This window comes from Falco peregrinus, chromosome 5 (assembly GCF_023634155.1).
Source record: "Falco peregrinus isolate bFalPer1 chromosome 5, bFalPer1.pri, whole genome shotgun sequence".
Taxonomy (NCBI): Eukaryota; Metazoa; Chordata; class Aves; order Falconiformes; family Falconidae; genus Falco; species Falco peregrinus.
The window spans coordinates 19,725,414-19,750,865 of record NC_073725.1 but is presented as its reverse complement, the minus strand read 5'-3'; the positions used below and the strand labels follow the sequence as shown (position 1 = coordinate 19,750,865).

General features: G+C 41.6%; 1 protein-coding gene across 2 annotated transcripts in view; it reads right to left on the bottom strand.

Annotated features, from left to right (window-relative positions):
* Positions 1 to 1,012: 1,012 nt before the first annotated feature.
* The window catches only part of STAC (SH3 and cysteine rich domain), a 74,833-nt gene continuing 50,393 nt past the window's right edge, over positions 1,013 to 25,452 (bottom strand). For both annotated transcript variants that reach the window (XM_005242204.3, XM_027793679.2), the window contains exons 6-11: positions 20,769 to 20,850; positions 16,546 to 16,610; positions 15,549 to 15,637; positions 12,277 to 12,328; positions 12,017 to 12,154; positions 1,013 to 4,000 (exon numbers count right to left, since the gene is read on the bottom strand). In XM_005242204.3, the coding sequence (XP_005242261.1) occupies positions 3,902 to 4,000; positions 12,017 to 12,154; positions 12,277 to 12,328; positions 15,549 to 15,637; positions 16,546 to 16,610; positions 20,769 to 20,850 (525 nt within the window). In that variant the 3' untranslated portion in view covers positions 1,013 to 3,901. The remainder of the gene's footprint in view (positions 4,001 to 12,016; positions 12,155 to 12,276; positions 12,329 to 15,548; positions 15,638 to 16,545; positions 16,611 to 20,768; positions 20,851 to 25,452) is intronic.

The following is a 25,452-nucleotide window of genomic DNA, read 5'->3' as shown; positions in this document are numbered from 1 at the left end:
AAATCAATTTACTAGGTTAGTTGTAGACATTTACAGTTAGATCAGACAAATTACATCATTTGGGAGAACGATAACGTTGACTAGCCTTTTCCAAGATAAAGCTGAACTTCAGTCTCTGTGTCATTCAAGGGTTCTTCTTACAGTGGATGTAAATGGGATAAGATTGATACGGCTTGCTGCCTTTATTCAGTGCCCTTTGGGGAAGGAAAGATATAATTTGAGACTTGTCTGCACAGATTTAAAATAAGTGAGCTGGGTTCATTTTCCAGAAACATCTGTCTAGTTCCATTTTAGACAGTCTACATAGTCTCTGGAGTCTGCTTCAGAAGGTCGTGGTTCTTACAGACCTCCAATGTGCAGGTTGCTCTGATGCCACAGCTATATTTAGTCAGTTGAATCTCAACAAATAATTATAAAAAAAAAAAAAAAAAAAAAAAGGCCTGTAAGCAATACTAAAGATACACAGTGTTCGTAGGAATAAGTGTCTTAGTTCCCTGGGGGCAGTGAGCCCACAGCTGAACGTGCACTGCATGATCTGTCTCTGAAGGAAGTCACTGAGCCAAAACGGCCAAGTGTAGAGAAAGATGATAATAAAGCGAGATACTGTATTATTTACAGATGGGAGGAGATCGTGATTCAGGCAGCTCATCCTCAACTCATGTTGATTAACTGTACTTAGCACTTACAAAAAGGTTCTGTAGCTAGTTCTACGCTGTGATGGGATGTTGAATGGCTTAAAATACATTCTGATCTGCCAGAAACAAATGTTCAGGATGGCCCCACCACAAAACTTCACTCCGAACCTATACATGCTACGTATATTGCGGAACTACTACTTTAGAAATGGTTTGCTAAATGTGGCAAATGCAAGTGCTGTAGATTTTAAATGAAAATGCTCAGTAACATCTGTTGCTGATGGATTTAGTGAATGTTCTTGTAGGTGGATAACTGAAAATGATGTAGTCTGATGCAAAGAACCCAAGAAACATACGCTTCTATTCTCCTTCCATCCATCGCATAGTCTTTATTAAGCAGAATATTAAATTAAATCTGAACAGTATTTATCTCCTAAAATTCAGTTTTTCTGAGCATATGTTGGATAAAGTCCATTCCATCTTCTGTCTGACTTCTAACTGCCTGCTAATGCAGTATCTATTGCGATCTGCATATGTTAGGAAAAAAATGTCAGGATATTCATCTGGATTCAGAGTAAGGCATCCAAAATAAATGTAAGGAAAATGACCTTAATTCAGCAAGGTGCTTCAGCTTTAAGCATGCAAATAGCCAACGAATCACATGCTTAAAGTAAGACTCACGTATTGTGCTTCTTGCTAAATTAGGCATGTTACATCTACATATCAAATGGCAGCAAAAGCCCAGTAAAAACACAAGAAAAACCCACAAAGAAAAGATAACCATGAAAGCTTTGGTTCAGAAGCAATGCTTTCTCAGATGTAATACAGTCCACATAAGGTCTGTCTTGTTTTTACTCAGTCATTTTATTTTATTGCTCAGTATCAAAAGGAATCAAACTGACATTAATTAAAGGCCATTGTGAGTTGTAGGTAATATTCATATAGTTCTTTGAATAGTATGATGCACATTGTAGGGACAAATTGAAATTATAGAAGACTGAAATAGGGAATCACAGTATGATACAATCATGTAAACAATAGCACATTAATACAGATTTCCTTCGTCCACTTGACAGGCCTGATCAAAAGTAGCAAATATTTTGATTCTAACAAACACTTGAGTTTTTCTTTTGAACAGCTGAATATATATTAAAAAAATAATCCTATAAATCAGAGTGGATTAATACATCTCTACTGCTTTTCTTCTTGATCTTTAAGGCTTATCAGAATTGTCTGTCCTCTCACTGAGTTTATTGGTTACTAAGAAAATGAGCTGAGCAAATGTTCATTGTTTGAACTGAAAAAAAAAATAATTATAAGTTGCTGATATTCCCATAGAAGATATGAAATTGGATACTTTTGATCAGCCAGGAGGATATTAATAGTTGGTATAGACTTCTTATGTTACGAAGGACCATGTTTCAGCAGTTGACACCCCTGCAATTAAGTGATATGTAAGAGCTGTAAAATGGGTCTAAGTGGCTGAAGACTGATCTGCTCTGGGAACTTCTGGCCGTGTGGAAAGTCGCACTGGATTTCGTAAGGCTTCGAGTAAGATCAGGAAACTATTGAGAACTGGGCGGTGCAACAAAAATTAGATCTGCCTCAGTACATGGAAGCAGGACCGGTAGCTTCTTTTTAGAATTAATGTCAGCTTTCCAAAGACCTGTGCTAGCCTTGCTGCATGTGCATTTATTCCTGCAGCATCGGGATTCAGGACATTAATTAATTTGGGGTTAATCGCAGTTAAAGACTGGCATTCAGTCTCAAGCTGGTCAAATAAGGCATGAACTCAGCAGGAAGCTTTGGGGTAGGATTTAATCTCTATGTCATAATACAAACTAAGATGTTTAAGTGTATTTCGTGCCATTACATCCAATTAAATACTTGGAAATTAGGTTCCCAGTCTTTAAACTTCATTAAGGCCCCTCTTCTACAACAGTACTGGCTCTGGCTGACTTGTATGATTTGGTCGAGATCCGTGGGTCCCACAGACTGTTCTCCAGGTGATAAAAGGTTCATATGCCCAAAACATGTCTGAAGATGGAGGCTTACATGGACAACCCAGAGCTGTCTGCTCAGTCTCACTAGGATGGAGAAGGTTTATGGGATGCTCACGGTGGTTTATGCCAAGGAGGAATTCATGCCAATGTAGTCACTGCTGAATCTGCAACACTTCTATCTAGCAAATGACGAAGACGCCTTTGGTGTGTGAACACAATGCTAAGACACTCGGTGCCTTTCTGTCACGAGTTCTGGATTTTGATAATTACAGACTTCACTTCTATGTGCAGTCTGTCCTTTCCTAGCATTTTCTGTCTTCTGGGGGTTAGATAACCATTTTACTTTTTTTATAAATAGGATTAATATATAAAATCTTTTAAGTGCAATAAACACAGAAAAATATAAAACGCTTTAAGCCTGTGGCTCTCTCCCAGCATTTCACCCATTTTCTGTATCACCAGATAAAGGTGCAGGAAAAAGAGGGACAGTTCCAGGCAGGCTTGTGAATCAGAGGACCAGCTATTTTTGTGAGCTATGAGGGCAGCCATCACACCCAACATACGCTGAGAGCTTTTGTTCGCATACCGAGAAAACAAAGGACACACAGGTTTGCTACTCTTTCCTATGGGAAGATTGCACAGAAAGAGAAAGCTGCCAATTTCCAGGGCACAGTGCATTTCTTGAACTGACGTTCACGTGGTGTCTCCGAACTGCTTTGTTATGAGACTAAACGCTTAAACTGATCGGTTGATACTGGGGACTAAACTGCAGAACCACAGCCACACTTTACTACAAGCATTGGACTGTAGTACGAGGACAGTTTGAATGGTATTTTTCCCCCCTCCCCCCTAAATACGCACTTCAAACAAGAAAGCAGTCCAACAGTTTTCTAAGACACAAGAACAGGACGTGAGTTTAGTCCTTCAGAACAAGCTGTCTGTCTCCATCAGGGCTGTAACACCCATCTTGCACCAGAAATCAGCCCAGACTTCTTTCTTTTTCCTTACCTTATTCCTTTTAGTATCCAAGGACCTCTCATTTCCCTAGTGGTTTCTGACTATATTGTCTTTCAAACATTCTGCTTTTCTTATTTCGTAGTGTTGCTGTGGCAGTCTAAATGTCTTTTTCTTCTTGTAGTTGCAGTTTTCTCACTATTTCCCTGAACATCTGCAAGACAGCCCGTCTGGGTTGACACAGTGTGAGATGAGGCAGGCGGGCATTGCCGACAGAGGGCTCCTACTGCAGCAAGCGGGCTGTTGGAATCAGATGTTTTCTAAGATGTCTATGGGGACAAAGCCTTTCTTCTTCCCGCTGTATACTTTGATAAAGCCATCGTGTTCCTTTTCAGAAGTCACACAAATCTGAATGCAAAGAAGGTATGGAAATAATAAACTCTTTGCCATGATCAAAGCGACAAATTATTCCAGGCTATTTATTAGATGGATTAAACATCCTGCTAGTTACTTCTTTAAGTAGAACAATCCCTTTTAGACTCTCACTGCTTTGATAAGAAACTTAAACTTATATATTTAGAGAGTTACCTTTCCCCCGCCTCCCTGAAGTGCCACAGGTATGTGGGAGATGTTAAAATCATTAAGAACTTTGTGGTGGATCAAAGGTTTTGAAACTTGAAATGTGACCTCAACCTACTGTAATGACTGTGATTTAATTGTCTGTGTATGAGAGGAACGGGTATTTCAGATTATGAACTAGCTGGTGGTGGTGAAAAGCAATCATGATGCCAAGGTGGGTCACTGATAGCAGCTGATATGAACGCAGGTGTATTCTCTTCTGTGTGTTTAAGGAGCCCATGCACTTCTCAGGTGAGCGGTGAGTTATGTTATTTACTCAGCCCTCGCACCTGTTTTGCGTACCAAAGTGTGTGATCTGAATCCAGCTCTGCAAGCATGTTTGCATAACACTCCAAATGGAGGCACTCACAGTGAAACCATATGGTCTTCAGAATAGCACAAATATTACATTGTGGTACAGGTTTGCATTTCCTGAAGACCTTTGTGATCTCAGGTATTTCCATTTTGGGGCCCTTCCTGGGATGCTGCTGGTAACCAAGCCGTTTGAAAGCCTAGTGGCACAGGTATTTTAGACTGGGCACTTGAGTACAGAGACACAGAAAATAAAGAACTGTTTTCATACATCTGTGCCAAAGAACTATGTATTTCCTACTAATCAAACAAGGTTAAAAAATAGCCAGAAAACTGATGGTCCTATTGAGACCAACTCGCTGATTCCCCACGATGTCAGTGCCAGGTCTTTAAAGCTCTCTGTCTGGACTAAACACTCACAAAGGCTCTGTCTGATAGACATTTACAGCATTTAATTACAATAATTCAGAAGGTATGAAATGAACAAAAATGGCTCTAAACTGTTCCTGGCTAAATCCATTTCAGCATGACTGTTATGAATGGCGTGGTGACACCTAAATACTGCTTCTGAATTCTGGGCCAGCTTGTCCTGTTGCTACATACATAAAATTTACTAGCAACACTGGTGCTGCAAGAGAGAAATAAAAGGTCATAAAAAAGCGGTGAAGCTGCTTCATATTTGCCACCTCCAGTATTTGGCAATGGTCAGGTGCATCTGTACCTACAAACAAAAGTTTTAAAAGCAGACTCATTAATTTTATTACTTTAGCTACCTACTTAACACTGGATTGTACCCCTGGGGCAGAATTACTGAGCACACCAACAGAGCTGACAAGCAATTAAAAAAATTAATGTATTGTTGTTTGGGCTAAATAACATGGAAAGTGTGGAAGAGGCATGGAATTGATGCCATTTAGTTTAGATTCTGTTGCAAAACAGTCAAACTCATTTGTGTCATGAATCCTTAGCACAGCAGCTGCTCCCTCTGCATAGGAAACAGAGAAGTTTAAAGCATGTGTACACAGAAAGATATTTCTGACTGCTGCTAGATGTTGGTCTGTGTCTCTAAGAAAGGCTATGAAAATTTCAATTATAAGAGAGAAAACTTGCAAAGAAGCATGAGACTGAGGATGGCTAAGCATGGCACAGTATCAAAGAGTGGGAAAGAGCATCCTGGTTGAGAGATGCCCCTTCTCAGTTGATCTCTGCTGCTGTGAGGGGAAAATGAGCATTAGCAGCTTCTCCATAACTAGAGCTGGCTGGGTAAAATTAATGCCTGACTCCATCACTGCATTTTCCTACTAAATAAAGATGTCTGCAACACCTTTAGCTTTTTGCATAGGCCAAAGAATCCCGCAAACTGTCAGATCTCCAGAAGGGACCTACAGCAGCTCTGCACTGCTCACTAGCCATGCTGAATTTCTTGCTTAACCTCTGGTGCCACGCAGAACATATTGTGGGAATAGAGTGCTTTTTCCTGATGTCTTGTACTGTCAGCAGAATGATTTGTGGACAAAAGAAAACTACTAGGTATTCTGAATACTGGTTTTCTTTATTTTTTGGAGTGAAAAAGGATGGTTCATTTGGTCTTTTTTCGAGTTTTTGGTTGGGTTTTTTTTGTTCTGCAGCTGGTTTGTGTGTTCCTTGATATCAGTGGGAGTGCTCCGCTACAGCAGTAACTTTAGATGTTCACTGGGCATGAGGAGTATGAGGCCTTTCTGTAAGAACTCTCACTCGATGGATCTGAATTCACCCAAATTCCAGCTGAGATTCTTTCACGCTAATACCCTAAGCTTTGCATGTGTCATTCCCAGACGGCAGAGTTTTCTCCCACTCCTTTCCTTCCCTTTTTTTCTGCGTTGGGGGCAGAGCAAGCCTAGCCACAATATGCTACATTTTCCTAATCCTGTGCAACTCGGGAGGTCTCCTGGGGCTGTGGCAGCTGCTGGAGCTTGGCAAAGCCCTGAAGCTGCTCCAGACCTTGTGGTTTCAGAAAACTGGGAACACAACACCATCTTTGGCCACTCCTGTCCTTATCCCCTTCGGTGAGTGCTGCCACAAGTTGTAGCCTTAGATTTTGGCTCTTGTCTTTCTTAGGTCGGTGTAAATCCGGAGTAACCCCAGAGAAGTGCATGGTAGTATCCAGAGTTTTGGACTTCATCTGATGAATCGGCTGTTGCTGGGGACTAGCCTTGGTGGCAGACAGGAGACACAGTGACTGTGAAGGCACAAGGTGCCACAGCTACCTTCAGGCGATCACAGTTTTCTGTATCCAATTGGAAACTGCTTAAAATGGCAGCTACTCATGCTGGCGTGATTTCAGGGCAAGGTGGTTGGCCTGACAAGGTAAGTGAGCCACCAAGCAGCCACTCCAATGATTGGTAGCAACACAAATGGAGACAAACAGTTGCTTTTTTTCCCTGTGCCCTGGCTCAAGAGGTTAGTAGTGGAGTAAGCCACAGGGTAAGGAACCACACCTCAGGCTATTTCTCAGTCAACTGATCTTCAGAACTAGTGGAAAGTGGGATCTACTATTATAAAGTCCCTTCCCCATTCTTTCATTTAATTTTGTTTAGAAAAAGTCTCCAAAATGAAACAAGCAAGCGCTCGTATTATGACTGTTGTCTGAACTTGTCAACATCTGCCCTGAGGATTTTCTGTCATTCAGCCCTGAGCAGATGGGGAAGAAGAGCAATTAGGAAATGATCCTTTAAGCTGCACGGTCATTAATATTCTCCTGTTCTTCTAAGTCCTGTGTTTTGAATTTGGGCTCAAGTGGCAAATTCTCTTTGTCCAGGAGTAATTTTGAACTTGCTCTAATTTTCTGCAGCTGTCTTTTGCTTATCTTCTCCCTCCCATATATTTAACCCATCTGTCGGCCACAGACTAGTTTTGATGAAGCAGGAATTTGATTATGAGGACAGTACAGCTTCAAGAGCTGCCCTGAAGCCTGCAGACAGTTCCAGGTCAAGAGGTCTGAAAGCTCAGGTCTTCTGTTTGTAAGAATGACAGCACAGGGACACTGAGTTTTTACATCTGCTGCTGTCTGTGCATGAAGTTCTTGCCTACATGAATTTTGTGGATGGAAATGGTAAGTAGTTCAGTTTTCATACCCATTCAGCCATAGTGCAAATGATGATGACAGGTTTTATATCAGCTGTTTCATTAGCTTTTGGACCGAGAACACCAGCTAGTTTTACTTATGGCACTTCTTTCGGGTTTTAAAGATGACCTGGACTGAACTAGCTGTGCCCATGTTTTGGACTCTTGAAAACTTGTGTGCCACTCAGTATCTCTGAATGAATGGGGACACCCATCCCTGTCCAGCAAGACTGATGTCAATAAAAATCAGAGACAGCTAGAATAAGAGCCTTTTCCCCTTAAGCCTAGTTGTGAAGCGCAGCAGTTATAATTGGGGAGCACATGAAAAACTGCAACATTACTTTCTGTGCATAGTTTGTGTTTTAAGTGAGTGAGTCTGAATGCGTAAGTCACAGTGATGGAAATGATTTTCAAAGGTAGCTGAGTCATGCTCTTAGAAGTTCAGCTTCTTTTAGAGCATCCCAGGACGAAAAATATGGGGACATAAAGTAATTCCTAGGCTGTGAAGTGAAAAGCCAAGTAGAAACAAAGCATCTAGACTTATCAGAAGATGATCTGAGACAGGTGGATCCACTGGGGCTGGAGATCTGGGCTGCAATCCTGCTTTATTGAGCCTAGCCTTGTTGATATGTTTAAGCCTATTCTCAGGCTCTCCTGGAGTGGCTGGATCATATCTGCACATAGCTGCTAATGTACACATGCCTAAAAGTCACTCTTGAAATTTGTGTGGCTGGGTGTTGGGGTAGGAGAGTTGTCCCCTGAGCTGTGGTGCCAAGGGGACAGCAGGGCTGACAGCTCTGGTTCAGAGGTTGTAGCCATCACAACAGCAGTGGCCTATTTGCAGTCGCTGCAGAAGCTCGAAGGTGGTTTTGGTAACAGGGCTAGTTTACATCAGTGACATTTATGAAATGCATCCGTCGTGAAATGGAACTGCTGCACTGACCTTTTAGTAAACTCACGGTCCACATCTGTCTGAGGCAGAGTTTCTGATTGCCAGTCTTGTTACAAATGTCACAGTTTGGGGTCATTGCTATTGCACAAGATGTCTTGTGCAATTTAAAATCAATTTTGTAATTTAATCACAAAAAGCCCAACTCTAAAGTGGTTTGTATTAGTGTGAGAGGCAGCCAGCGAAGGATGTGAAAAGTAGTTTGTGTTTTGTTTTTTTTTTAAGTGGTTATTTCCTTCATTTAACTAGGATGTTAGAGTAAAAAGACATTCAAACAATACAGTATTATGACTTCTTTTAAAAATAAGGATGACCAAAATCATTAGAGGCATTTTAAGAGATGTTTTTCTAAACATTGATTATATATTAGATATGGTGACTCTTTCTTTGTGAAAAGAGGTCACATCAGAGCCTGTAGTCATGCAAAGAATTTGTGTAATGTATGGTAATGAATTCAGGTAGGCTAGAGCAGAAGTTACAGGCTGAAGGAAACATTATATATATCCAAGCTATAGGACAATCAATCAGAGTTGGAAATTATGCAGGTAGTGTTGTGTGTCAGCTTAAAAGAGTGGAAAGCCACAGAATTTGGCTGGTTTTGGTCTCCCTGTTAATAATCTTGCTTTATTGATGTCAGAGGCTATGTCTGCCTCCCTCCCACAGATTCCTGGTTGAGCCCTGTGGTGCCCAGTCATCTTTCAGGACCCACAAATCTGTCAGTGAACCCTGAACTCCAAGATGCTGATGTCGCTAAGGCAGTACACTTTTTCTCCCCTCAGGCTGGGTTTTGTGTTTCATAATGAAATTTTCAAGGGATCCTTTGTGAAGACTAGCTGGTGCACATTGCTCGAGATGGGTGAGCACATTGTGTTGGTTTCCCCTCGGTCCTCTTCTTGAGAGTTGGCTTTGCCAGAAAGGTTTGCGTGAAGCTGGAGCTCAGAATGTTTCCCAGGGCATGAAAATGCCAAGTGATTCCAGAGAAAGCCTCGCCCACTGTGCTTCAAACTTCGAAAATGTCTGTCTTCCTGAAATGGCTTTTCTTAAGGTAGACATGTGGATTTGTTGATGTGAATACATTGCCTTTTGCCTTACAAGAATAGACTCTCTACCTGGGAACATTCATGTAAGGCACAAAGGGGATAGAGACCTGCTCTATAAACCATGGATGGTATCAAGCAATATAATGAAAATTCATATTACTGTCACTGGATAAGTTTTTCTGTTGGTATATCATCCTTGCCTTTTTTTATTTCTGGACTCTTGTTAGATCCTACAGAATCTGACTGGGTGAATGAACATTATAAAATTGAAACAATTTGCCATACTATACTCACAAGAATTTATTAGACCATCTAATGAGTTTTTCTAGCTAAAATGGGCCTTGACAGGAATTGATAGCAATGAATAAAGCTACCTTCTTGCTAATAAATAAAAATCCCCTTCTTGCTAATCTGGAGCAAACCAGTGCTTTGCAGATAGTACACACATTGCACTGGCAGCACTCCGGACACTGTGCTCAGAGACAGCTGAAATGGCTGGTTACATCCCACAGAAATCTCCAGATAGCACAACAACAAAAAAGAATTCTGCCAAACTTTTTCCAGAAGTCCCATCCAGATGACACTTTTTTTTTTTTTTTTTTTATGCCTTCCCTATTGCACCCCTCTCTCTGCTTCATGTGGAAAACAACAGGGAAGTAAAGGACGGAAAATAAGGACAGCAATGGCTGAAGAAAGAAGAAAGGAAGTTTGACTTTGGAAATATAAAATGATTTTTTTAAAGTAAAAAATTCCCAGTAACAAAATGTTTTCCAGAATAAGAATATTGTTCTGGTTTAAAAAAAAAAATAATAATGTTGCCATTCAGGCAGCCGTTCAGGGATGTGGACACACATTGCACAGGCTATGTTCGGGAGCCCCTGTGCTCTTGTCCCCATGCTGCTGTGACACGTTGGCCCTTGTGCACGCTGCAGGCTCTCACCGGGGGGCTGTTATAGGTTCATAGAATCAGAACCATTTAGGTTGGAAAGGACCTTTAACATTATCAAGTCCAACTGTTAACCTAGCACTGCCAAATCCACCACAAAACCATGTTTCAGTGCAAAGGGAAACTGAGGCACAGACAGCCCCTGCAAAGCTCTCTATTTGGTGGAGGGCTCAAACCCTGTATAGAGGGACAGTGGGAAGCAGATGAGTGTCCATGTCCTGTCTGGAAATTACTCAAATCAGCCTTGAAGCTACTTGAATGTCCCTTGTTTGTGTAATTTGTGCAAGGGTGGGGTGGGATCTGTTGGCTCCACTCCTTCCCTCTCATGTCTCTGCATTTGTGTGTTCTGCCTGATCTCTGCCCTTTGCTTTACAGCAAATATTTCTTTCTTTCTTCCTGTGAAGCCTCTCCCGCGTGGACTGAGGACCTGACAGCATTCACGTTCAGCCTTAGCATTTGTGTGGGTTTGAGACAGAGCTGATAAATTTGCAAAAACCCAGGAAGCAATAGACCGACAGGACAGATTCATCCCTTTCTTTGCCTCCTGCCCTACCAGAGATGATGACGTGCCCCTGACTACGAGCTCTCTTGTGAGCCTATTATGAAACAGGGACAACAGGAAAACCTCATCCTTAGATGAGGCTGCCAGACCTGCCCATTTAGAAACTGGTTTTGTGAGAAATGGGACAAGAAGCTGAGCCTTCACTGTTTGCAGCAGCAGCTACACTAACAGAAAGGGTCTGGTATGCCCGCTGATGGGAAGGCACTCAGACCTTGACCATTCCTTCATGCTGGCCTGCCATATTCCCACACTACCATTTTCCCAAGCTTTGCCCTTTGTGTATTGCTTATTGTGGAGCACAAAGGCAGCAAAATCTCTCATTTTGCTTTGGTAATATTTATTCCTTCTGTGTGCACATATATAAACAATCAAAGGAGGTGTTGGTTAAAAAATAGTTTAAGCACTTTCTCTCTTTCTAGCAACTTCAGGGCTGCCAATGGACTATGTGCACAGGAGCAGTTCAAATCTATTCTGGTTACTGTATTGCTGTGCCATGCTGTGTATACCCAAGGATTATTAGCACTTACATGGTTTTTTTTATTACATTAGCTCTAATAAAAGAAAACCAGATCATTTTTGGGGTACACAAGGTCTGCCTCTAAGACTGTGTGTTCCTCAGGCTGTCCCTCTGAAGTCAGTAGGAGAGTGAGTAATATGTGAAATATCTTCATGACTGTCTATCAGACTGAAAATTTAGGGTAGGTTAGGGAGCATGTGTTTGCACAAGGCCAACGCTGCTCTTAACTGGCTACTAGACATTGTTACTGCGCAAATAATAGATCTTGAAGTAAAAATGCAGGGTACAGCATCTGCCTGTGTTCATCTTGCACAACTTTCCCTCCAGTCAGACTGCTGGATGGTGGGGATGGTGGGGATCCAACACAAGGGAACTTACCTGGTTCTCTTTCAGAGTTATCTGTCCCTGTTCCTTGCAGCCGATGAACGTCCTGATACACCTGTAAATCTTCTCATTGTGTTGCACTCTCTGAACAAAGTTAGCAGGAAAAAATCCAGTTCTGTCATTGATTTTCCCCTGTGGAGAAAACAGATTGATAGAAGATCGTTAACGCTAGTAGCTTTAATACAAGTTCAGTATTGAAAATAACATATTTTTCCCTTTAGAAAGAAAACAGATATAAAATAATTAGCACATACCTTCCACCAGTCTTCATTGGAGTCTTCCAGAAGAGTGATCATATCCCCTGGCCTGTAGTTAGAAGAGGAATAGTAGTTGAGATGACTCTTAATTGTTATGCTGCACCAGCTTCCACAATTACCTTCTAATAGGAAGGTGGTCCTTGCTTTGCCTTTTATTTGAGCATTTGCTGAAGGTTGACTCAATGAGGCAGCAAGGTCCTCTTCAATCATACATCACAATGTAAAAAGAGAGTCTCTGTATGTTTGTGCTAGATCTTTATTTTGCAGCCACATCTGTGGACTGGAATTCTTGCTTCTTGTTTAATACGAAATTGTTTAAAATACAGTGCCTCTTTGTTACAGGCATTATCTTGGTACTTCAAGATATTTCACATTGTTGGGACACACCACTTTATCATCTATGTTTTCAAGCTGCGATTGAAGAAGGAAGGCAGCAGGCAAATAGTTTTATTTAACTGACAAAGGCAATTAGTCAGCAGGGATATAATTCTGCCCAAGAATGTCTTTTTTATTTGAATGGGACATATTTACCTTTATAATGTGTGTTGCAGGGTTGTAATTGCTAAGTATCAGCATCCAGCTGACTAGTTCCAAAGCAGAGCTAGGAGAATAATTTGGCTGGAAATGCTAATAGCAAAATGTGCTGAATGGATTTTGTGCAGGTAGTTGTACAGTTATTTGACCTCCTTCCTCCCATTGGTGGCACTTCATCAACGTTATTATGTAATTATAATAGCACTGCACTGTATAAGTGGCAGCCCATTTCCAAACAGATTAACCTCAAAAAGCTCTGTCTGCTTGATAACAGGCATTTCTTTGATCTTAATAAAATTAATGGTTGACCCCTAATTATTCAGCTTTCCTTCCAGTCCCTGTTAAGCTCACTGTATTGTGAGGTATCAGAACAAGAGCTTGCAAATACATCTGGAGCATGTGGTGGATAATAGGTCCAACGTAACAGGCTCTTTCAGAGCACACATAGAAGATGTGGACCTGTCCAGGATGCAACTAGAAATGGGGGAGGTGGTGGGCCTCTTTGGTCCGCTTTCCAAGTGGTTATCATTGCTGCTGACAACCGGAGAAGCAGGCATTTAGTCTTATAACACTGTGTAATTTGAACCAGAAATTTCCAGCTTTCACAGAAAGGTGCTATCAATAGAGCAGCAAGGTAGGATTTTTCTCAAGTCTTCCTCAGGATGATGTTCCAATGTGTTTGGAATAATTAAATGTTGCTGAGCTGAGAAAAGAAGCTAGTGAAAAAGGACAACTTCATATCCCAGTGGTAAAAGTGTTTTTTTCCATAGCAAAAGACATCTGAGTCCCTTATTCCAGTTAATATTTAATATACAACACTGATAGAGGTTTTGAGGGAGCCAATCTTGCCACTTCAAAGTGAATAGGCTGTAACACCACTGGAGCCCTTACACTGCAAGGTAGAACACCTACAAGAAAGATTTAGAGAACCCCCTCTTCTAAATACCCTTCAGCATGGTTATTAGAAAAGTAACAGAAAATATAAACTTCTTTTGTTGTCAGATAAAGATGGCAACTGAACCTAAAGTCTTTCCATCTCAACAGTCTGAGCACTGAGATATTTAGATGCGAGACCTGCAGATCTTGCTTTCTGATATTTTTTAGCAGAGGGCTAACACAGATGTCTTTAATCCCCAAAAAGGATTCAAAGTGGAAGTCCTAGCTGGACCTACATTACTCTTGCTGTTACTCATTGCACCCCCTCAGAGGTGAGCTGAGATCTCCAGAAATCTTCTCTAACTCTTCTTCCCATCTCAAGTCCCTCCCCCACTACTTGCCTTCATTGTGTTAGGGCTGATCGGTGTCCAGTTGATCCCTGACTTGGGTTCCCAGGACAGTGCTTGTCAATCTTGACAACATTGCCATGCTAAACCCGTCTACAGCAACTCAGCTATGTTAAATGAAAGTTCACACAGCTGAGCTGAATCCTGCCTGGCTCTGCAGTGACCAAACAACATTTCTAGCTATTTGGCATCCCTTATGAAACAGTGTTAACCCATGCATTACTGACTATCTGGCCACAGGACAAAAGACGCTGCTGTAGGTGGGTAACACTAGTCTAAAACCTGGCTGGTGGGTGGCTCTGCAAAGAGCTGGTTAGTTATGACAGTCCAGGATGCAGGCTGCAGGCTACTTTCTCCCCTAATATGAGGGCCAGAAGAATTTCAGAAAGTGATGTGTTTTCTGGATTGCTATGTCTTGATGAAGATGGTGGTTCAGTGCAGGCTTGTCTGAGTGGTGTTCCTGTTTGTGGAACAAATGTGCAAGCTGGAATACACCCCTAAAGGAGCAGGATGCAAAGTGGAATCCCTCAAACAGAATAGCTGGCAAGTTGCACTGAAGGTCACCATACCCTCTGGTTATTTTCTGAGGAAACAATGATTAGGAAAAACTGGCAAAGCAGAATGATAGGGAAGTTTGTAATTTCTGCCTTACATCCCACCCCTTGTTTTCACAGCAGTGAGAAGGCACAGCTGGGAACGGGAAAAAGGCTTTCAGTGAAGGAGATGCTGATGAGAGGGGCATTTCTCTGGCAATTCTCTAAATTCTGTGCCATGTGCATGGTTATTTTGATATAGGAGATGACTTAAAGAGAGGTGACACATTTCACAACAAGAGCTCTAGCAAGACCATGAAAAATGTGAGTAGCATGAGTCAAACATTGCACTAAAAGATGTCCTTTCACTTCAGTGGGCTTGGATTAGACCTTGCAGTGCCAGCAACTGATGCAGAGCTAAGGAAGGAAATGTTAAAAATTGGAATTAACAAGGTTATTTTGCAAAGTCCAGAATGCATCTTTCTTATGTGAAAACACTGCCATCCAGCAGCTGGACATCGTTCTCTTTTGTCAGACATAACCTGAATGTGAGAGAAAATAAAACGGAACTGGTAAAATGTTCAAGATCAGCATGAGAGCTGGTGAGGAATTCCTAGTTGAAAACTTCTGGCTGAAAAAACAAAGCAACTGAAAACTGAATATTTTCTAGCTGAAAGCCATCTTGTTCTTGAAGTGACATAAGTGTTTTTGAAACTTTTTAGTTACTGTGTCCTTGCCAAAAAAGTTACTCACCAGCTTTTTACCTATGAGAACATCTTTGTATCTACAAGCGGATACCTCTATAAAAATGTTTAATACAAATGTCAGAATGTACCCTTCCTCCCCCATAGTCATACACAGCCACATGACCCTCAGTTTGCATTAGTCAAATCAATTAACAAACATTTTTGGGCTTTACCTCATCTCCAAGTCTTCATTTTCTTGTGGTACAAATTTGTACAAGGCAACATAGGTGTTCATTTGTAACGTGCTTTTATAAAAAGGTCCCTTAAAAAAAAAAAAAAGAGAAAGAGAAAATTTAAAAGTCTGTCCTATACAGGAATTTGATTCACTTTGTTAGAGACTGAGGAACCAGGGCCTAAGCTTCCGAGAAATGACCCAGAATTATCTCACCACTTTCACATCTTCGAGGACTATGGCCCAGACACATTGCAAGCCACTAAAGCAGCAACTATCTTCATTTAGAAATAAAATTCTTTGAACCCCAGGATCAAATTCAAAGCTTCCAAAGAACACAAGCAGAAATCTGCTCAGGTTGGTCTTTTGGGCGAGATCTTAAAAAGGAGTCTGCCTTTTGCTCTCTATTAATGTACATTCTTATAAGCCCGGTAGTGTATTACAGCCATTATATAATGTGTCTATTATATAGTCCCCATTATTGATAAAGCAAGAACGATACAGTACACAGGTCAAAAAAACCACGGTGGGAAAATCAGTTTCTTAAAGAGAAAGTTGCTTGTGCTGGGCTTCCCACAGAGAAGTCTGGATACTCTCCTTGCTTTCTCCACTGATAATCTGCAGAATAAAAAGCACCTAAAACAAACTTCAAATACTTCTCTCAATCAAATCTGTGATTTTTAAGCTACTGCAGTTCTATTGTAATGACCTGGCCTTCACACTGGATCTTTCACATTCACAGTATCAATTTGTAATAAACAGAAGAACATCAAAGGGACCATAACGGTTAAACCAAAGAACCATCTAGTCCTGTATATTGCTTCCAGCTGTGACCAGTGGTCCAGAAATGGTATAAGAACAAGACAGTCAGATATTGATGCTTCTCCAGAATAGTTCCCCAGCAGACCTACTCAAGGTCCACAGCTGTCCATAAAAACATAAAGACTTTTATACGACTTCCCATTCCCATTGCATTCTCACAAAATTTATGACCTTACCAGTGTATGTATATTTTTTGGTTCTTCTCCAAAGTGTTCTGTGCCGTTTTCGGAGTATGTAAACACTGAAATAAAGCAATCACATGACATTTTAGGAGTAGTTTAAGACTCTTCACCTCAACAGGATCACCTTTAATTTGTTAGTCTCTTCCCTTCCCCCCTTACTTTGCTTGATCCCTTGTGCTCTCCTCTGAACCCTTCTACACCCCCAACAAAACCACATAGACCACTGACACATGGCAAAAACCAATCTCTGTCCTGAAGAATTTAAAATTAGTAGCAAATAACCATTTTGATCAGATGAATATACACAGGTACAGCACTGGGAATAGAACCTAGGTCCCCTCATTACATTGCTATTTAAAGTCCAGCAGCCTTTTCCTCACAGTGAATGCTGTGTTTTCATGTTTAGGATGAGCAGCATTTCCATTTAAAAGCACTGCAAGACCTGATAACCATATATGAGCAATATTGCGGGAAGTTTGTATGCAAACCCCATTCCTTTGACCCTCTACCTCTACGTGTTTGATAGCCGCCTTTGATCTCTCTCCAGCAGTCCCTGCCTGGGGAGCACTGGATACACTGCTTCCCTCTCTGATTTTATAGGAGGTACCTGAATGGCTTTCAGATCAGGATGGGTTATCTGAGACACAGGCCTGTATGCATGAAAATTTGCTTCTAAGTTACCAAATCAGAAACTCACGGAATAAGACAACAGTCACAGCACCTAACGTACCCGGTATCCAGTCAGTTGAAACTGCTTCATGAGCTGACCTCAGTTATCTCCCTACATCGACTGAATTCCCCCTTCACATTTTAAGAATTGCCCAGTGTTTCCTGCTTCTGGATAAAGTCTGAACATTATTTTAACAGCTGGACTCTTTGAGCAGCTAGAACCATCAGCATCTTCTCCCACCTCTGCAGGTGTTTTGAGCAGAAGCTGGATTTTGTAGCCTCTAAAAATCTGGAAATCTTAAAAATGGTAATAAGTAGCAGGCTGATTGAGAACATTTTCTTTTTCTCTGTGCTACAGTTAGATGTGTTGGGGGGGAAGAAGGTGCCAGGGAATACCAAACTGCTGAATTTCTTTCCTGCTCTGCTCTTTCATTTGCTCACCCTTTCTTCCATTAACATGTATTTCTGTGGCTATTTTACACTGTAATTGAAAACCAAACAAAGAGCCTTTGAAGAAGTTTTACGAGTGAAATAGTAAGGTTCCTTAATAGTAGACACTTGTACTTAGACATTGAAAAAAACCCATAGTGTTCTTCTAACAGAGGAAAGGCAGCTAAAACAGCAGCCACAGCATGTGTGGAGAAGATTTTGTACAAAGCAACATCCATTGACCAGCACACACAAACACAGGTTCTCTGATAAAATGTAAGACAATATTGTGCATCATAAATAGCATAATAAGTTTCAATGTGTGAATGGGAAGACAGCATGTGAGCTGATACCTGCAGCATTTCAACTGAAAATGCCCCAAATTCTGCCCAGGTGGCCTGACTGGAGCTGACCTGGGGGCCCCACTGGGCTCCTCACTAAGTCCCGTCACAGAGGGACTCTGACCCTGCAAACTGTCACAGGCACCAGAGGGACACCCTTAAACATTAAATTACTTTCCTGTGTCTTCTATAGGGGTACACGTATATCTGACATCTGTATAAAGGGGTGTAAAGTGCTGCTGCTACAGTCTGGCAGTGTTTAAGTCCTACTTCCTATGCTTTGTTTTTTGTGTCCAGAGGAAAAGGAGTTAGGGAGACGAATAGGAAAAGTTCTCATGAGTAATAAGTTGGGTTATTAGGAGCGTTTTGGACTTGCAAAAAGTAATTCACCAGACAAAGTGGAAGTATTTCAGCATCATGTTTGGAGTAATTTCTGCTCTGTGACAGAAAATAAAGGCTAGTTACTAATGTACAGCCTCGTGAGCTGTAGGGCCGACCCAGCCGGTGGGGAGAGAGCTGGACTTAATCTTGTGTTTGCCCAGAAGTGCTCACCAAACCTGTGCTTGCAGGGACATCCCATATTTGACTCAAGGGGAAAGTGCTTAAATTCCTGTTGATAACAGGCTCATACATGTCCCTTAAGGTGCGTTTTGACTTGCGGAACTTCTATTACAGGTGGCAATTCACAGTAGCGAAGGCGTATGACTGGCTTAGAGGAGGCTGAAGGGCTGGAAATTAGGTATGCTGTTTTACAGTTTTAAACTAGGAAGCTTTGCTTCATATTATGTATGCCGGAGCCTGAATAAAAGAATCTTTCCTTGAAGTTGTTGTAGCTATAGGATTGGTTACACAGCCACACATACGCTAGGTCCCTTCACCCTTCTGCAGGCTGTGTCTTTTCTGCCATTTCCCTTTAAGCAAAGAGTCTCAAATGTACATTTTCCTAAAATCTTATTTGCAGAAGAGGTCTTTTTAATGGGGGAAAAAAAAAAAAAAAAGCAAGAACTGGAATGGATCTGATTTATCATCAAGGTATTAATGTGGAACTGCCTGATAAAGAGGCAGTGGTCAACTGAGGAAAAAGAGTAGTGAATCACCCTGTAACAACATTTTGAATTTACTTCATTAAAATCTTAATCTCTCTTTAACTCATGGTCTCTGGAGGCACTTGAATCTGAAGGCCATAGAGGTATGTAGTTCATGTCTCCACGCAACAGAAATCCATCTGCTTTCCTATTTGTTTGCCCTAGCAGCAGTAGGCAAAAAAGAAAAAACAAAACAAAACTAAAATCCAGGGATTTTTACACTCTGAGAAGGATTTTACCATTTCCATAGCTTGTGCAAACAGTGCAAGCGTTTTATTAAAAATCTACCAAGGGGAAATTTTTGGAGTGACTGATGCATAATTTATACCCTGAGCCTCTGAAGGATGGATTATAAAAAAGCCAGTGCTGATCAAAGGAATCGTTAATGTGCCATGGAAGTTATTTGGAGGTTTGACACATGCTGAGTTTTTGAACTAATCTCTTTGAGTAAGTTCCTTGAATGCCTCAGTGCATTCAGTGAATACAGATTTCAGAGGCAAAAGTTTTTTTAGGTTTCAGAAATGAAACTACTGATTGACAATGAAATGAAAAGTTATCTGAAAACTCAAACCAGGCCAAATAATCTCAGGTGGGCAGGATTAAACAATGTGAAGCGGACTGAAGTCTTCATCTTTAACCAGGTTAGGTCATCTTGCACTTGCAAGACAGAGGACAAAAAAGTATTGTCAGGGGAAAGCAGAAAACATAGATAGGATGTTCACAAAATGAGAGGGAAGAAATGACTGAAAACAGTGAGAAGTGATAGGAGGAGGAAGGGAGGGAAGAAATAAGGAGGTGGCATAAAATGGGAATGGGCAGCTGAAGCTGACGTTTCACCTACATGAATTGCTAGCAGCATGTGAGGAGCATGGGGGGTGCTATGAAGAGGAAAGCTACGCTCACTGTGATTTGGTTTTATAGTGTATATCTCCAGTGAGACTCAGCAAAGCAGCCTTCAGGTGCTGTTAGAGAAGTTGCTGTGGTGGTTTGTGCCTGAAGTTTCACTTAGTGCTCCAAACCCCTTTGTGCTTATTGCTGCCCTCGCTATGGCTGAATGCAAGAACAGGGTCACCAACAATGTCCTTTAGTGGCTGAGATTTAATTAGTAAGCTCTTGATTGGTATGATGGTCTTGAAATCCCATCATACCAATGCTGTAAAAACATTACACTTGTACTGCAAAGCAAAGAAATTGGGCTATTAATATTACTGGCCACATACTATAGTTGTATTGAGAAGCTGCAGCTATAATCAGCATTCGTTCTGTTGAATATTTTACAGATATATGGGTATCATATGTCCCAAAGAGGTTATGGTATATAGAGACACATAGACAAGTCAAACACATGGAAAAGAAAGTATTGGTTTTGTTCCAGTTTGCCAACGTGGAAGTGACGCATACTAAGTGGTTAGCCTAAAGTCATGTTCATGAAGCATAGGAGACAGAGAATGGACCTGAACCTTGTCCAGTGTCAGGTCTGAACACAACAAATTCAGAAAACTGGTGGCTTGCATTTCACCTGAATGGCAAAAAACATTCCCCACATTGTTGCACCAACTATATGCCCCACTCACCTCCCACTTTGAAAACCAGGATGCTGTTAAAACATGGACATGCCATAGAAAAACATCTGAAAGTGGTTGTAGGCAGGCCTGTACAGCTGAAGATGCTATCCAGGCCTGGCAGCACTCACCGCTGTTGCTGCGTTTCCTGCTTATGTCAAGGGTGCCTGCAGAGCCATCACCTTCCTCAGGAACTTCTGCCAGGTCAGCTGTCTGCAGGGACAGAAAGAGCAGATGAGATGGGATAAGCCAGAAAAAGTGAGCAGAGAGTGAAATAAGAGCACACAAGAGCCTTTGGAGAATGCAGTACTTGGGTGCTATCAGAGCAGAGCAAGTCAGCCTCATGGGATTGCAGAAAACATTGTGTCCAGTGATGCACAACCAATACTTCACAGGGAGCAGCGAAAGCCCAGAAAGACCTCCAGACCAAGTTTACGGGCTGCAGTACAGATACATTTCTTCAGTATAAAGTGAAGTGAAAGTTAAGGAACAAAGGATTATGTTAAACAGTGTGGGTTTCTGCATAAAATAGAAGAGTCTTGGGGGAATTTGTAGATCCTGCAGGTATAGCAAATAGCTACCTACCAAGGAGACTGGATATTATTTGAAACTATTGACTATCAATTTATTAACCCTAAATACATTAGTCAGTAAAATAACTGTAATGTAAGGGTAATTTTAATTCTGTTAACATGCTGCAAAGAAGGAGCTGGAGTGCGATGGAGCTGGTGAAGTCAGTCTTTAACTATCTGCCCTAACTTGCTTTTTACGTACTCATCCTGCTGGCATAGCTAGGGAAAAACAAAACTCAAATGTTGTTAGAATTACTATGATCTCTTATTTGTAGCATATTAATGTCAATCATGATTAGGGACCCATTGTTCTCGAATGTAGGAAAACATGGGATGACATAATCTCAAACCTCAGAAGTATACTCTGCGTAAGGCACCAGATTCCTTGGTCGGGTAGTCAGCTTCTCCGTGTATAGCCCGACAGGAACCAGGAGCTGCTCCAAACAACCCTGTCCGAATCTGACCTTACAGAACTTTAGTTTCTGAACTCTCTGCATGTGACGACTTCTGGGTAAGACATTTTTGATAACCATAAAAACCCCAAACATTGAACTTGAGTCAGGTGCTCTCTCTAATCTGAAGAACTGTAAACCTTTATATGTTCCTAAGTTTCATTTATTTCTTGTTAACAGGATTTTGAGACATGTGGAAGGATTTAACTTCATTATTCCATCACACTTTATAATTGTACTGTACACATAGCTCTGCTTATTGCTTTGCAGACCTTTGCCTGCATTACAGGGAGAAAAGCCAAACTAGGAACATTTGCTACTTTTGTTTAGGGAGCACAAAATCCAAATTGCTTTATACATTTTTATAAGTTTTTTCCCTTCTACTAGTGTTGAAAACAAAACTTTTTTAGAATGTACTTCAAAAATTTTATTGCCCCTGTCTAGTACTTTCCTAGCTACTTCTCCATCCAAAGATACTAATGAAAAAAGAGGTTAAAAGTAGATTCGTGCTACAGGTATCTGGTGGTTATCTTGTTTCCTTTGCTATTTTAAGAACCTTCTACTTTTACTGCTCTCTTATGCCTGGTTTTTAGACTCAGCCTTTTGCAGCAGGTTATGCTTGTATTGCATCTTGCACAAAGGGGTCAGCTCTGGGTGAGAAGGCACTGACATAGCCGTGCTAACGCAGAGTCAGTGTAGAGCATATCTAGGGATTTCTAGTTGCTGGGTGGGGAAGGGAAAGACTGGCTTTGTTGGCCCATTGCTGCAGCATGTTCTTCAGTCTTCATAGACTAGCTTCCTAATTGCTGATTAGTTTCACATTTGGGTGGGTACTAGTGCTTACAGGATGTGCAGTGACTGCCTCCTCAGTCTATACCTCATCCAAAATCTCCTGAAGTATCTCAGTTACTTTTAATGATTTTTCAGTCAACAGCTAGATAACAAATGGTCTAATAGAAATGACAGAGGTGCAAAGCTGTTTTTGGGAGGAGCTGATCCACGAAAAGCTAACAAGAACTGGAATTACATTTATATCACCTCAAGTGACTTTCTGTAAAAATGTGGGTTGCAGAAGCACATTTTTTAAGGAAGCAGTAGGTAGTAAATCTGGAGCATATGGCCACTTTCTTTTATGGGAAATGCAGAATCCGGGCTGAAAAATCACAGTGGGTGCGTCCACACTGCTCCGTCATGTTAAAAATACCTCGACTAGTTCAGAGCAAGACTGTTATCTCTACTCTGTGCAGAAACATGAACTGCAGTCCTGGAAGCTTGCATGGATGTAGAAGGAAGGCATGGCTCCTAGGCTAGTCGCTTTTGCTTTCAAGTACCTTCAGAAGCAGCAGCTATGCTGCTTTGACCCAGAGCTAGCCCTTTGACAGCTTGGACACACCTGCGAGGTGAGGTAGGATCCCTGGTGTCACGTCCCTGGTTTGGTGACATGGCAGAACCTTGAAGCACTCCCCAGCTCCCAGGGCTGGGGCATATCCCAGCCACAAAGCCCCTGTGCTGCTATGAGCCTCACAGCTGCATTGCTGCTTCTGCTTGGAGAGGAGCAGAGCAGCACGGAAGTGAGGACCACTGGGGAAAGGTCACTACTACTAGCTCACATTCTCTAGTGCATTTTCACCTGGGCTGTAGATGCTCTGTGTCACCTCCCTGCTCTGGTCACTGGTCGGTGCCTGCTCCTGGGTCACTCATCACAGCTGTAAAGCTCCATGGCCCCATCACTTGGATCAGGGTTGTGCCTGCCCCTGTTTTTTATCCTTATCTCAATCCACAGGCTTGCACTGGCAAAAGTTATGTTTTCACATGTCTGTTTATTCAGGTCTCTAATATCTTCTATTTTCTGCACACTGACACGTTAAATTCTCTCTCAGCCTCAATACCCTGAAGAAATTCCCATAATGAACTTGCATTCCTCATTCTATACCCACACCCCACCTAGTTATGATCAGCTCCCTAGGGCAAGCTGACACAGCATTCGTGATTTCTACGCTTGAGTTGTCATTTATAATTCAACAGATTGTTTTATTGATTTAGAAAGCAATAATTACATTTGTAGAACTTCTGTTTCAATGTAAATTAAATAATTGAAAGAAAGAACTGTAATTGCCATGTGGCAGTTCTAAAGTCATTTTGGGTTTTAAAAAAGAATGGAAGCCACCAAATTCCTTTTAAGGGACAAACAAGGATGGATAGAGTACATGTCCTTTAATAACTCCCTTGGAGATTTCACTTTGTTCTCATTTAAATTTGTCTGCCTTGTTTCCCACCTGGCACAAACGGGCATCTGTTTAGAGGTCCCCTATACACCTGAGGTTACAGTCGAGCCACGTGAGTAAGCATACATTCAAGTGCCAGGCAGATGTTTTACCTAACATATACAGATATTAGCACAACTTTAAATTAAACATATAAGTATTTGCTATGAGGCTGGGACACCAAGTCTCATTATGTCTCTGTGCCTGGTGGTTTTTATTCTGAGGCGAGTGCAGGAGAGATTGTCAGATAATGTGAGTCTGATTTTTAGACCTGACAATCAGCTTTAGCCTCCAGAGTATTCAGGTGTGGATTGGTTTTTTGGGTTTTTCTTTCTGGCAGGGGAGTGGAGTGGGGAGGATCTTGGGGAAAAAAGGAGACCCTCAAGCATAGGCTTAAGTGCCCATTTATGAGAGGTGAGAGACATGTTCATGAGAACATGAAAGACATGTTCTTTCAACACTATGAATGAGCTTCTGATCTCATGGGGCCCAACCATTTTGGAAAACCCAGTTCTATAAGGAAGAAATTAGTAATTGTTACTGTTGAACTAGGTATGGATTTAGAAAAGACAGAGCTAAGAGAACTATTGTTTCACTTGTCCTCCTTCTCCAGCTCTTCTGCCACGATCATGAAGAAAGTGACTTTTATGATAGGAGGGAGTGAATGACAAAGATTAACATGAAAGTGAAAATCTCCCTGTGTGGATCCAACAGGCTGAGTCCCCTGCCTGTATCTGGGTGTTGAGAGGAAAACTCAAATTGGTGATGCCTCCTTCCTGAATCTACACCGGGCAAATGTGAAGGTGTCAGTCCCACGCCTTGTTGCAGGACCAGTGCCTTAACTTTTTCTGGGTTTGTACTGTGGAACTCGTACTTTTAAATCTAGGCTCTGAGGACTCCAGCCCATCTCTATCGCTTGAATAAAGGGTAAATGCCCACCATCAACAACAGGCAGTATGCATCTAGTACAGCACAACAGTTAAATATCTCTGTTCGACTTTTACACAGATATGCAAAATCAAAAGAATATAATTTTTTTTTTCCAATCTGATAAAAGAAGATTATTAATTTAATTTGTATTTTTCTCTTTTTCTCAAGAGTCATCGAAAAGATATTTAAAACCTGAGTTTGCAAAAATAACACGTTTTCTTGTCAGCAGGTTCAGGAAGGTGATTCTCCCCCTCTACTCTGCTCTTGTGGGACCCCACCTGGAGTACTGTGTCCAGCTCTGGGGCCAGCAACATAAGAAGGACATGGACCTGTTGGACCAAGTCCAGAGGAGGGCCACAAAGATGATGGGAGGGCTGGAACACCTCTCCTGTGAAGACAGGCTGAGGGTTTGGGGTGTTCAGCCTGGAGAAAAGAAGGCTCTGGGGAGACCTTATAGCAGCTTCTGGTACCTAAAGGGGGCCTACAGGAAAGCTGGAGAGGGACTTTTGACAAGGGCATGTAGTGATAGGGCAAGGGGCAATGGCTTTAAACTGCAAGAGGGTAGATTCAGTTTAGGTATTAGGAAGAAGTTCTTTA